Here is a 14,967-nt window from a genome sequence, read left to right as displayed (position 1 = left end):
CTTTGATAATTCGCTAGGATTAGGCTGCATCTCCCCGTTGATTATCTAGAGAACCCCCCAAATTCAATATACAGACCTATTACCGAAGAATGACAGGTCAGTGTCTTCATTCATTTCTAATTTATGACTCAGTACAAAGCTCAGAAAGGAATGAGAAGATTCATTAAGACACACATTCTGCTGCCAAGGAGTTTCCTATATGATGGTTTATAGAAACACAAGGTAAAAGATGACAAGTGTCATAAATTCCAGACAGAACGCGTGCTATCTCAGTTCAAAAGAAGATGAAAGTATTGCCAACTGCAGGACTCAGGGAAAATGTCTTGGAAGGGGTGGTACTTAACTTGGCTGGGATTTGAAATATACATAGTACATGAATACAGAGATAATGGAGAGACGAGGCAAAGGGGGAGGGTGAGTGAGGGATTGGACAGTATTAGACATTTGAAGAAAAAGAAAGAACATGACTAATCCAGAATGGCAAGAGAAGCTTCTGTTTCATTAAAAGCTAAAAAAGAGAGAGAGAGAGAGAGAGAGAGTTTAAAAACTGATAAAGTGGTAGGAGACATTCTAAAGTGAAAATAATGCAGTCCACGTTAATATAATTTTGAACTACGGGAGTATTCAAAAACTAGCAAACATTACCCCCAAAATGAAGTGATATTGGATAATCTGTTCAGCCTTTTTGTCACCTGCAACAAATTAGGCTTTCAATATGCAAAACATCTTCCTTCCAGAAAAACAAATGATCATGATTCCATTTAATTGTAATTTAATGAGGCATAATTTATTTTTTAAAGTGATATACACCAGGTGTGTACTGAGGAAACTGGCCCAGCCAAACCCCAGTGCTTTTCTTTGGGAAAAAAATCCTCAAACTAGCCAGAGACTGTTTTCTTTCCTATAACTTACATTTGTTTGTGGCAGTTGAAGTTGAATGTATAAAGGGTAACTTGCAGTGTTCACATATTTATTGTAACATACCTTTAAAGTAACTCAACCCACCAAAATACTCATTTATCATATAATATAACTAGTTTGAAAGTTGGATTCCAATATAAACAAAGGGAGATATTAGAATGTCATATAAATCCCAAAGATAGCTTATGTGATTGCTATACTAAAAGTAAAACTGTACGCTTGACAGTTTTCTAGAAACATTTAGACTGTGCATTTTAGAGAAAATAAGCCCTATGCCCTCATAATATATTTTAATTATTAATTGTTGGATGTATGCACAAAGTACATAAGCTATTTAATGACAGTCCTCTTTGGAAATCAAGTTACATCTCCTTAAGGCTGTATGAATTGAAACATATTTACTATGTAGTGGTGAGTCTGGGGCAGAAAATATACTGTTTTAGTTCATAATTATATATCGCTTTAAACAAATGATGTCATAACCAATCAGCAAGGCTAAAAGGCACATAGACCCTTATTTTACAGATTAAAATTACGGCTCAGAGATGGAAGGGGCCTTGGCACTCACATAGACCAACCCTGCATCCTGCCTCTGAGTATGACCTATCACACACTTCTTTTGAAATACCAAAACAAAAAATAGTCCCTTTTGAAGTACTCTTCACATTTCACCAACCCTTTTGCATACTTATTTGTTAGCCTTAATTTTCACACAGTTCTGAAGTGTTTGGTTCCAGCTGACATGGGAACCAAAATCTGGTAGCCCCTTAAGAAGACCACGTAATACCAAATTGCTGGCCTTATCACACAAAGAGAACTCTTCAAATTTCAGGGGTTAATGCAGTTAATTGAAGCTGTGAAATCAGCGGCATGGCTGTGGAAAGTACTGACGTCCTACCACCTGAAAGCTAACAGAACTGGTTCTCCCCTGATCTCTGATCTCATTGCCTTCTAGATGCTCCGGAGAGGCATTTTCCCCTCTGCTCACGAATATAAACAGGTGTCCCTGGGTCCCATATTCATAATCTACAACCCCACTACGAACCTGACTGCTGAAATTCATTTGTGTAATTCTAAAAATACTCACCCCGCCCCAGAACACTGCTTAGCCATGAAGCCAGAGTATTTAGTCTGATTTGAATAAAAGATATACAGGGCACAACAATGATAATTTGATTTTTATTATTAAAAATGATGTGTTAAATCCTCACAGAAAATGTAGTTATTGCATTAGTTTAATAAAACCTCTCTTTTATTATAATATTTCTTTATTAGGAAAGGCAGCCTATGCATGCAGCATTTTAGTAGGATGGGTTGGATAGAATTGAGCACCTAAAGGGAATTAATGTGCTCTGCAAATATAAACGCATATACAAGAGTAACCTTTGCAGATAAATGTTGCTGCAGCAATGTATCCCGTAATGCGGTAGAAGACTATGTATTTACATACATACGTATATATACACTGCAGTTGTCAATACTTTCTCCCTCCTTTGAAGGGAAATAACATTAGTTCTAGCTCACTTTTGTGACACTTACCGATAATCTTTTGCATTGTGCTATTATAAACCCTCTTCTTCCCATCATACAGTAAACTCCTTGAGAGCAGAATCTATACATTTTTGTGTATAGTGGTAAGTTGGGGATATATTCCTATATGGAGCTCTAAGAAGACACCAAACGCATATTTTTCATTTTTCGGAGAATTGGGAGTCCTATCTTTGCTTAACAGCCATGAGCAGGCCCTGACAGACCACATATTAAGAGCCTGATTCACATTATACTCAAGAATTTTTCATCCAATCTATTGAAATTTGGGGCCATGCAAACTCCACTTTAGAACAATATTCCATAGACATCAAATCTGCAATTTATTAAATGACACATTTCCGTCACAGACAGCTACCTTTCTCTAGAAAAACTTCGCTTGTACCACCTGACACATCAAAATACAGAAAGCACGCAACACAAAGTGAGTGAGTGCAACGTAACATTCTTGTAACCCCAACAGTCTGCACTTTCTTAAGTGCCATCCTCTGTCCAAGCCACCCTTGAACACGTACCATTGAGGAACTTAGCCAAAAACAGAGTCCTGGCAACGTTACCATTTTTTACCTACTTAATTTATGCAATGATAGATGCAATTAGATAAACCAGCCCATCTTAATTTTCCTCCTTATTCCTTCTCTCCTTGTCTTTAGAACATCTTAGGTACTGGAATGGGGGGGCTATGTACAACCTCAATCAAATTTTCTAAACACATTAGCACCCAATGGCAAAGCAACTGGGAAACTAACAGGTTCTCCTCGGAAACATGTCACCAGCGGTGTTCTCAGCTCTGGGCACACGCATGGTTCCTGCTAACACCTCACCTACCTGGCCCCACGACTAGAGCATTCACAAAGTCCTGGGCCCTGGTTATTCAGAGTTTCCGTGAGTATTCTGGGAAACAGCCGTTGGCAAACTGCCCCCCAAATTTACTAGCTTTGGCTACTTTGTCAAAACATTGGCAAAAATAGTACTTCCCAAAAATAAAACAAAACACACCAAAAACACACATTTATCGACTCTTTATATCTCAAATGTATCAAATGCCTTCAGATATAAGACGTAAAGCAATCTAGTAACATACAAAATGACTCTGTCCTGAACCAGTTATAAAATATTATTTTCTTTTCTGCTGAACTATTTCTGCATTAACTTCAATCACCTCCAGAGCCCAGAGCATCTGTTCTCACCAGCCCATGTGACATAGCACGGTACTTACTATACCTCAGTGGGATTACTGCTTTGAAAGTCTGCGTACTCCTTACACGTTACTCCTTGAAGGAGGGATTGTGTCTTTCATCTTCTGCTCCGTGACTGTACAAATATTGAGAATAAAGTGATTCTGAGTGTGAGCTCTGAAGTCAGAATTGCTGGGTTCAAAACTGGGCTTCAGTTGGACAAGGATTAATTAATCTCCCTAGGGCACAGCTTCCTCACCTGTAAATCAAGGGAATAATTGTACTTCCCTCACAGGGTTCCCGAGAGAGCCTATAACTATACCTGATACATGGTAAGTGTTCAATAAATGTTAGCCATCACTATAATGCCTCGTACAGTCTCTGAATGCTTAAAAAATATTTGTTAAATGAATAGATAAATAAATACAGAACTAACATCAAAGTACAATTCTAATTTTAAATTTGTAAATTCAAAGATTCAAGGCTCTTCACTGATATTTTGCTAAGTGTCTTCCCATATGGAAGGAAGGAAATACAAAGAATATATTTTAGGAAGTAGGATGATTAAAATTATTTGGGATAGAGGAGAATGTAAAGGAAAATTTAATAAATTACATAAAGTGAAATGACTATGTTGATATTCAGGATAGCACTAAACTAAGATATTTATTTTATACTTCACAAAAGTAAAGCAACCTTTCTTCCCTAAGTAACTTTGTATCACTTAAAATAAGCTTTAGGGCCAGCCGGGTGGCTCAGGCGGTTAGAGCTCCATGCTCCTAACTCCAAGGCCTGCCGGTTCGATTCCCACATGGGCCAGTGGGGCTCTCAACCACAAGGTTGCCAGTTCAATTCTTCGAGTCCCTCAAGGGATGGTGGGCTCTGCCCCCTGCAACTAAGATTGAACACGGCACCTTGAGCTGAGCTGCCGCTGAGCTCCCGAATGGCTCAGTTGGTTGGAGCATCCTCTCAAACACAAGGTTGCCGGTTCAACTCCCGCAAGGGATGGTGGGCTGCGCCCCCTGCAACTAGCAACAGCAACTGGACCTGGAACTGAGCTGCGCCCTCCACAACTAAGATTGAAAGGACAACAACTTAACTTGGAAAAAAGTCCTGGAAGTACACACTGTTCCCCAATAAAGTCCTGTTTCCCTTCCCCAATTAAAAAAAAAAAAAAAGCTTTAATCTGCATCATTGCTTAAACATGGCCATAATTATCGGTGGATTTAGCACATCATAACTTTTTTATAATGAAATAGATTAGAGATTATCAAAGTGCTTCAAACATGGTGCAAGTATTGTTTCATGAAGGGTTTTTCTTTTCTTTCATAAAGATTTTGCTTTAGAAACATAGAGATAGATAAAGATTTAAGTGAAAATGAAATAACTCAAGATAGACATACAGACGTATGTATACATGTGAACGTGTGTGTGCCAGCTCATGATGTAAAAAGTATTTCTTACTGGGTGTTGCAATCAGAGAAGTTTGAAAGTAAATGCTGTAGTCTAGTGATAACTTCAGGCACAAAACTTGTAGATAAAATTTAAACAACCTTGTAATTAATTTCCAATTGACTTCCAATTGATTCAGTTTTATTTTTCTCACAGCATTTCTGGCCTTTAAACTTAATTCACTTTATTTGAACAAACATGCAATTAACCCCAAGCCAAATGGTCAGCATTTCAATCAATGGCCATGAAAAGAACACTGCTTGTGTATTTTTTTTTTATTACTTAAAATAAGCAATGGTGAAAAGTATGTAAATAGTGAGATCTAAAGCTACTGTTTCCTGGTATTTCTTCTATAAAAATGCTACTTTAATTATAAACATCACCCATAATTTGGGGAGACTAGTTACGTAACAAAACAGTAGGCCTTCACACAAAAGTTCAGGTCTCTAGTGAGGCACACTCACGAGAGGTGAAAGAAAAAGTCTTATTGAAGATAGAGACACCTTATCTATATGAAATGAGTCAATCACTCATTGTTAGAGAATGGAGAAACCTGAATTTTGTATAATTAGTTCAGTGATTAATTTTAAGGACTTTGCACACTCGTCAGGGATAGAAAGAATAGTGTGCTATATTTGTTTCCTCTGATCCTTTGGTATGAGTTTTGTGAAGAAGGAAAAAAGAGTCTTCATATTTTCTTTTATATAAAATTTTCTATTTCAAGTGGATTTAGTAATGGGGAGAGAGTTATATGGGTTTGACAGCTTTGAGTCCATCTTCTCTTTATCCAGAGCACAAACAAAGCCAACATCTCTCCCATGCTTTTGGTTGAAATTGCCTAAAAACTACAAATTGCTGATAGTCTTTCTATGTACAGGAGGAACTAAGGTGAGCCCACTATCTAGAGGGCCATCCTAAAGCCACCTAATAACTTTGAGACACTGCTATTCTGGAAAATATTAATATTATTATAATCTTTCAATCTACGAAAGTCAAGCTAGTGATTCTGAAATGAAAGATTGCCTATGTTATGAAGCAAGCAGGGCCATCTTTTCCTCCTTTATTAATTTAATGTTGAAATCAAAAGAGGGTATATTATTTGCTTCAAAAGCCAATAACATGTTCATGCCTGATCTGCAGCATTTCATATTTACAGCCCATCTTTCAGTGAGTGGACTTCCTTTTTTCTCACAGGTTTCCTTGTCATTTTATAACCAGCTCACTGGACCAGAAAGTCAAGAGCCCTGGATTTACATTGTATTCTATTCCTATATGGCTCGCTGAGGGTCGTTTTGCTATTGGATAGTAAGAAACAATGATGACGGAGACCAGAGGTTGTCTGAGAAAGAATTCTGAATATCTTAAAGGTCAAATTTCTACAAATATAAACTGTACATGTAATTAAATCATGCCTATCTTTGACTAACAATCTATGTAAGGCAAACATAAGACTTAAAAAAAAAGAAGTTTCTCCCCAAAAAAACTGACTGGCAATGCACTGAAGCTCAGGTTTCCAAATATTTTGGTTGCTAAAATTTTCATTTTGTTGCTCCACATCTCTTCCTAACTGCCCCACTTCAAAATATAACGTTTAGCGAGTGCTTAGACAGTTTGAACCTTATAATAATATGGGTGTGCATATACTGTAAACATGGTGCCAATAAAGCATAAAAGCAAAATCCATGTCATTTCACACAAAGACATTTATATTTGTAGCCATTGACCTTGCTGCCAACTTTCCTGATACATCATTCAATCTAATTTTCCAATCTGCCGAAACATTCTCCAGTTGCTGAGTGAGTTCATAAATTGTATTTATAACCCTGGCCTTAAGTTTCTTCAAATGATGTGGCTTTGATAAGTAAACAGCAGATTTTTGGCAAAGTCTTACAAAAAACAAAAAGCAGTCAAATAAGGATGGGGCAACCAAAGGAGTTCCCAAAGGATTTTTTAAATCCTCTTCTCTATCAGGTAAGACCAGGATGAACAGCTTTCTCAAGCAAGGCCTTTGACAAAAGGTTGCAAATTGGGTAAACTCTATGCCTCTTTCATGGACCTGAAGAAGAAGCAAGATCCCAAATTAGAGGCCCACTATTACGGACCAATAGCCCATTTTGCAAAAGACATCTGTGCTTCTACAGAAACCATGATTCTAAGAACTGGCTCAGGAGACCTACCTGAGATACAAAATGAGCCTGAATGTTCTGAGTTATGGCATAAGCTGCTGGAGAAAAATGAAAAACAACTAGACTATATAAATAATAAATGTGCCAAAAGTCTTGTTTTCAAACAATACAAGCTTCTTATTGCTGGTTCCTTGTGGAAGGACGTTTCCTGAATTCTACCATTAAGGTAAGGGGACAATGCTTCAGAGAGGGGATGAGGCTCACACCTAAATCCCCTTTCCTGGAACTCTAATGCTCCCATGTACACGTGGCAGGGCGTCCATTCCAAAGGATTTAGCCCAGTTTGGGTCAAAGCTTCCTCTCCTTCATTTAACAGATTTGTTCAGATGGAAGGTCTCAGAGGAGAAACAATGTTAGTAAATGAGGGATTTCTGAACATATGAATACGTAGGTCATTGGATTTTTAAATAAATTAGCAAATAGTTTACTTATTAAGGAAGATTCACTGTACATGTTTTATCATGCTTATCAGAGGTCAGTGGACAGCCCACAACCATTCCTTGGAAATATTAAGTCTTTTAAAATACTGTCGTAAGCCTCTGATTAATTATGTAATTCCATAAAAGTGACAAGGGGCCAAAGAATGCTTAGGGTTAGGATTCACAGTCAAATTGTCAAAACGCAAAGATGTTAACATAGTAATCAGCCAAGCAACTCATTTCACATCCATAGGCCGTGTAAGTGAAAGTATGCCAACACTAACATAAATTCAGGACATAAGCAAGGGTAAATAAATATGCAAGAAAAAATGAAACCTGACAGAGCACAGGTCCCATTACTTCTCAGAATTATTAGTCCTACAAATACTATCTGAATCACTGACAGAGCACTGGAAATGGGGCAGGGCCAAGGAGCAAAGCTACTCGGAAAGTCACGCAAATTACATAATTCACTATTCAGGCTCAATAAGTATGGTTTTTCATTTAAGTCAAGTTTGGAAGATCTCATAGGGCCTCAAATCCAATGTCTGTTTCTATCACATTCTCTCTCTCGTTCTCTCCCCCACGCCCCAACATTCAATATCCCTGAGTAAACATGGCCAATATTATTATCAGTCCATGGAATTCCAAGGGCTGAATTCAAAATAACTACAGTGATACTATTTTTAAAAGAAAGTGGTACAGTAAAAACTTCGATACTATTTCCATGACATCTTGCTTTAGATTTGTGAAGGTAGTAGGCATAAAATTGAACATAGGTTTCATTCAAACGGTTACCCCATGGCATAACCAAACGCCAACTAGGCCAGCAATGGCATTGACCTATATCCTGGGATAAAAAGCACATCCTGTATAAGTGATTTATTAAGGAAGTGCTTCTGAGAGAAACTGGTAAGAGAGTAGGAGAAGCAGGACAAGGAAGGGAAGAAACCCAAGCAAGGTCCAAGCCTCAAGCCTGATCCTGCAGAGCTGGGGAGTGGAACTCATAATGCAGAGCTGTCACTGCAACAGGAGTCAAGGGAGCTGGGTTTTCATCCTCCCGCACCTATCAGACATTGGTTTAGCATTTCCACGTCTCTGTCAGTGTGAGCAAAGCAAAGTCCAGTAGCCTCAGGAGAGCCCTTTTAATGAAGAGCTAACCAGCAGAAACTGGCTTTTAGAAGTAGAAGCATGAGGAATGGGGGAGCATCAAAAACAGAGCAAGCACGTTACCCGCCTCAGCCTCCTCTGGCATCCTGACCACACCACATCACTTTGTGACCATAAGCAACAGAAATGCTTAGAAATATATCACAGGATTGTCTGAACAGTAGTGACCAGGTCAGGAAACATCTTATCACTTCTACCTTACTATTCTCATCGGGTCCCATTGGTCATAAATTCTTCAGAGACATGAAAAGTAGGGCTAACCATTTCTTTCCAAAGACTAGTAAAAAGAAAGTGACTATATATTTTAATATAAGAAAGCACTTCATATAAGGTCATAGTGACAAAAATAGGCTTCTACCATCCTGGTAGCACAGATGTGACGCTCTGCTGCACCCTGCGTCTACAACTACATCTGTCTCACGCCCAGGCTGGATTAATGATTTTGTCCTGGCCCTGCAGGACCTCACATGTGCAGCTGCCCTTGCCCAGAACACGGGCAAGAACATAATTTTATGTTCTTAGTTTAGACAGTAGATGTTTGAATTAACAAACCAATAGAAAAATATAAGAAAAAGATAATAAATAATAAAATCAGATTGGCAAGTGTTGTCTGTCTCTGATTCGGGCAGAAGTCATGACCTTGTCACGAGTGTGCATAGGGCATCATTTTATCAAACAAATGTACTTTATGTTTTTAAAAGATACATTGATTAAAATGAAAATGTATGAAAAGCAAGCTCTTTGAAATACAGTTCTGTTCCCATAATTATGTTATTTTATATCACCAAATGATAGACTTATAGTGGCAATGGATCAGATATACAAAGAAATTAATAGTTTCACTTTGGAGAACGGGCATTTTCAAATGCTATTTATTATGAATTTGTGTTTTTCATCTGGAGGCTTAAATATGAAAACCTGTCGATGAGTGTGTGTGTGTGTGTGTGTGTGTGTGTGTTTACAATTCTACGTTCATTTATGAAGGTTGATGCGATTTTATTCTACACACACACACACACACACACACACACACACACACACACAGAGTAGTTGCCAGATTTGTTCTTGAGCCAATCATCAAGCACAAATCTAGGAACACAAAGTGTAAGGTGACAAATCAAGCTGCTTTTTATTGACTTTGATAATAAATGAATAATAGACATTATGAACTATTTCTGCAAAACACTCAATGGAATAAGGATATGCTACGTTTCAGTGAAGCAACCGAATACAAGACTGAGATTGGCCTTACGTATCCACCTGAAATAAAGAGTTCTGATTCTGTTTGCTTTGAGGAAAAAAAAAATGTTGAGATTCTCTTTTCTACCCAAAGATTAACAATTCATTTATGTTACTATCTATAAAAGTTAATTTTTATTTGTTTATGATAGCTGGCAAACGATTATATCACCCTTAATTGTCTCATTCCATTCGAAAAAGCATAACATTTAGGAAATCCATGGCTGGTTTCATGGAGCACAGTACACCACATTTTCCATTTAACAATGCTGCTGGTGAAACCCAGCTGTCCGACCCTGCTGCTAGTGACTACAGTATATACAGCAAAAACAATCTGCCTGCTGACCCCCGGCTTAAGTTCAAACTATGTCATTCTGTCAATACCATCTACCTTGATTAGGTTGGGCTTTATACACAACAGGTTATGATCCCAGAGGGATGAAAAGCTTTCCCAAATTAAAAGCAGAATTTTAAAAGGAAATACTCATACATTCCTACGCAGTTTCCATTTGATATCCTCAAGGCTGGCCCATGAACTCAAACTCATGTTGATTGAAAGTGAATGTTTCTTTCTGGGTGTAGCCATCTTACAAATTTAATGGCAGGAGGAAAATAATAAAATGTGTTCCATGCTTCAATTAGACCTTTTATAACTTGGCACTTGAAAGATGACAATGCCAAAGGAAAATCATTAATCCATAAAAACAGACAAAAACGACTGTGTAGGAGAAGACAGACCTCCAGGAGTCGGGGGCCTTGGCAGAGCACTCCCTCACACCAGCATGGTCTGTCTTTGTCTAGCCTCATCGTGAGTCTTTTCTCATGCTTCACGCTATTTGGATAAAATGTATACTGTATTTGGTTCTAACATCCAAAGCGATACAACCATGCTTTCAATTTTATCCTTAGCCAAAGGAGCTGTATATATAACCAGGCAATAAAATGTTGGCTAGCCATGAAATGCCTATTCATGCACATGAATGATAGATGAAAGAACACACACAGAGAACTGCAAGATCCAGACTAAAAGACGCATCCTTCCACTCTGTATTTTGCAACAGTATGCAACAGATTTGCTCACAAGGACCAGAGCTTTTCAAAACACCAGTCCAGATAACGCTGGACATGCAAATACGGCCTGAGTGCTTTGAGTCACAAGAGAAAAGTGGAGTGATGTTTGGAACATGTGCAGACCTCTGTGAACCTCCGAACTCATTTTCAAATGATGTAAACAGACTCTGTCAATAATAGAATGTATAAATTTGCTAAGAGTCAAGGGAGCAAGAAATTTCACCTCTCTTGGTCTCCTGCCATACTTAATCTGTCAGCACCAAACCTCAAACAATCCCACTGTGTTTCTCCCCTGCTCCCACTCCGCCGTCCCAGCCTTGCTAAAGGCTGTTACCAAACTACAGTTGTTGGTTCCATCACTAGTTCCTGCTGTTTAAGTTCAGCTGAGGCCCCAAACTACCCCACAAATCCTTCTATCTCAAACTGACTCCTTATCACATTGAAACTGTCAATCCACTTCTGGACTCCCTTTCAACACCAAATTTTGGAAACAGTAATTTGCAGCCCCTGCTTCTATATCCTCAATAGTTAATCACTCCCTGACTCCTAAATTCTGGCTCCTGCCTTCACCAGTTTAATGAAATTATACTTTAACGTTTGCAAAAATCTCTCCCAACCAATCACCAAATTTCTTGGCATGGTTTCGAGCTTCTCCCTCCCACACTTCTTAGCTTTCCCCACATGGACAAGCCTCCTGGAAACTCTTAATTCATGTCCTCTTTCCTCTCACTGCTATCACCCTATTCTTCCATCTCCACCTAACCCATCTCTCCTGGCATTTTTCCTGTCTCTTCCTGGTGGGAGCAGTGGTGATGGTTTCTCCCCATTATTCCCTTGACTCTTTAAATCCCAGGCCTTGTAAATCAATTTCTCATTTCTTTCTTTAACGTGCAAAGTTCTTAGCGTGGCCCAAAGACCTTTTCTGATCTGTTCCCTCCACCTACAAGTTTTATGACCTAGCTTTGCTATCAACTACCAACTATTCCCATATTTTTCTGACTCAACACTTTTCTCATGGATTCCTTTAGCTTAATATATCCTTCTTCTCCATCTTTGCCTATTAAATTTTTATTTATCCTTCGAGGTCTAACTCCCCAGTAACCAAATACTTGTTAGTTGTTGACAGATGTGTGGCCTATGATCTCTTTCATCTTTGCACCAACACAGAACTTAGATTCCTGCCTTGAATTTAGTAGGGTGGCTAAGCTTAAATCCACTGTCCTCTTAAAGACGTACTATATTCGTTCTACTGTAAGTATTCCCTACCCCCAACTCCTGACAACACCCACTGCAACCATTGCTGACACTCTCCTATACTATTCACTTTACTTCACATTTTATTCTAGTTATCTGGGCACATTTTTTCACTACTAGGTTTTTAGCTCCTTGAGATTAGCACTTTTGCTTTTTTGTTGTTCAAATAAGGGCTTAATTAGTGGTTCTCCAAGTGAGGCCCCTGGACCAGTAGGATCAGCATCAGCTGAGACCTTGTTAGAAATACAGATTTCTGGGTCCCACCCCAGACCTACTAAATCAGAAACTAGGATGAGGCCCAGCAATCTGTGTTTTAACAGCCTTCCAGGTGATGCTGACGCACAATTAAGTCTAAGAATCACTGATGGAAAAGAATATCTGACTTCTAAGATCCCCTCAATAAAGTAAGACATACATAAATAAACTGTTTATCTTTTTTATCATTTAATATTATATTGGCATATAATTCCCCTAAAACATTAAAAACTATGAGTGAATTATCCATTCATATTTTCATATTATTAATATTATCAGCACCACTGTGGGGACAGAGCCAGGAGTGCAGTTTCCAGGCTCTCGCCCTCACAGGGAAAGTTGCTCACTTGGGTAGTAAATGGCCATCAACTGTGATTGGATGGCCATCAACTGTGGCTAGCCGGCCATCAGCTGTAACCAGTAAGCCACTGGCCACTAATATAACTGCCATGGCTCCGCTAGCAGCAAATGGGGGCCTAGCAAGAAGATGGTGGCGGAGCTAGCAAGCGTGGATTGCAGTTAGCACGGTGGATAGCAGCCAGCAAGTGGGGTTGGTTGGTTGGCAGAGAAGCGGACAGCGGGTTGCAGATAGTGTGGCTCCTGCTTCCTGTGTCTCCAACCTAGCCGCCAGTGAGAATATAGTGGTATGACTCCCCTATCTATGGCTCCGTGGGTGTTCCTTTTTGGCCTCACCATATCCTGCGTTCTTACACGGGGAACGGGACCAGAGACCCTGCATGCCACCCTGCTTGACAACCACTTTATCAATCTTACATCTAACTCATATATTTTAAAGGGTCTATAAAAATTATTACAGAAATTGTGACATATAATGATACTTTTTATAAAGTTCAAAAACAAGGTAATAATAGATTGGGCGTGCATAAATAATTTTTGAACTAGTTTATGAAAAACAAGGGAACGATAACCACAAAATTCAAGATCAGGATTAAAACATCGGGAAAAGCAGATGAGAAGATGAGGCAGGAGATGAGCACCCAGACCCAAGGCATTGGTAACATTTTGGGTCCTGATTTGGTGGGTTTACAGTTGGTGGGTTCATTACATTACTGAAGCTAATTAATTAATTATACCTATGCATGGATCAATGGTGACAGTATTTCATGAACTAAGGATTATTAATTTAATTCTATGTGCCCTGAGATCCATACATATTTCTTAAAGAGATGAGAAAGAAACTGTGTCACAATTATGTCACTGGTATCATTCTTAAGCACCAATTATGTTCAATGCTAATTGTACCTGTGTGCGGTTGAATGCCACTCTTGCAAAGACAGCTTGGGACACACTGGCCCTCTTGAGCTCATCTCTGACTTGCTGGTAGATATCTGGAGAGACTTCCACAGAAGAGTTGGTGGGCTCCGACTTAACTGCTCTGGGAATGGGCGGATGGTTCAGGAACTGCTGGTTGATGGCTTGCGGATGCTGGTGAGCCAGGAGCCGGCTAACAGCAATCTGTTGGTTTATCAGATGGGCCATGGCTATTTGTTGCCTGACAAGTTGTGGACTGAGCTGGGGAGAAAGAAGACCAGGACTCATGATGGGTTGTAATGCGGGCACTTGGTTTCGGATGGGAGTACTGTGGTGGATTTGGCTATGAGGAGACTGTTCGTTGGTTTTCCCCAAGGATGCCAGCTGGTTCATATTTGGTAAATGCATTGGACGCTGGCCCAGAATACAATAGTCTGAAAGGTTTTCTCGTTCCACTCTTTCCACTGTTGAGAGATAAAAGTGATAATTATCATTATTTTCATTGGTATAATTTATTGCTAGTATCTGTAGTATTATACTATATTGCATTTTTGATAAATTAATGGCATAGACATTTTTTCATACATAGCTGGAAGCCCCAAAGTAAAAGGAAATTATCCTTTCCTGCAAAATGTTAAAATAATAGATTTTTTTCGTCGGTGATATAAAAGTAATACTTGCCACTTCAATTTTCTTAAATTCTTAAAAGTAGGCATTTTATTTAATATCCAGGACAGAAACCACTAGCCATTACAAACTCTAAATCCTCTCATCTTTCCAAGCTCTAACATCTCTCTCATCATCCTCTGTTATAAAAACACCAGGTGTTTTCATCTTCTGTAGTTCATGGTAATGGCGGTGTTCATGGTTATCAGGAAATGATAAGGATAACATCTCCTGCCAAATTAACTACCTCCTAATACAAATCCACATAAATACTAGTAATACAACTACAGAAACATTCATAGAAAATGTCTACCATATAGTATATCCTTTTATCTA

The 14,967-nt window shown here is 38.8% G+C and overlaps 1 protein-coding gene across 8 annotated transcripts in view; it reads right to left on the bottom strand.

Moving 5' to 3' along the window:
- Window positions 1-14,967, bottom strand: part of SATB2 (SATB homeobox 2) — a 282,872-nt gene that overhangs the window by 56,698 nt on the left and 211,207 nt on the right. For all 8 annotated transcript variants that reach the window (XM_033112094.1, XM_033112091.1, XM_033112095.1 and 5 more), the window contains one exon: window positions 13,957-14,429. In XM_033112094.1, the coding sequence (XP_032967985.1) occupies window positions 13,957-14,429 (473 nt within the window). The remainder of the gene's footprint in view (window positions 1-13,956; window positions 14,430-14,967) is intronic.

Source organism: Rhinolophus ferrumequinum, chromosome 8 (genome assembly GCF_004115265.2).
Source record: "Rhinolophus ferrumequinum isolate MPI-CBG mRhiFer1 chromosome 8, mRhiFer1_v1.p, whole genome shotgun sequence".
Lineage (NCBI taxonomy): Eukaryota > Metazoa > Chordata > Mammalia > Chiroptera > Rhinolophidae > Rhinolophus > Rhinolophus ferrumequinum.
Note: the sequence above shows the minus strand (reverse complement) of the source record. Positions and strands in the feature narration are given on the sequence as shown.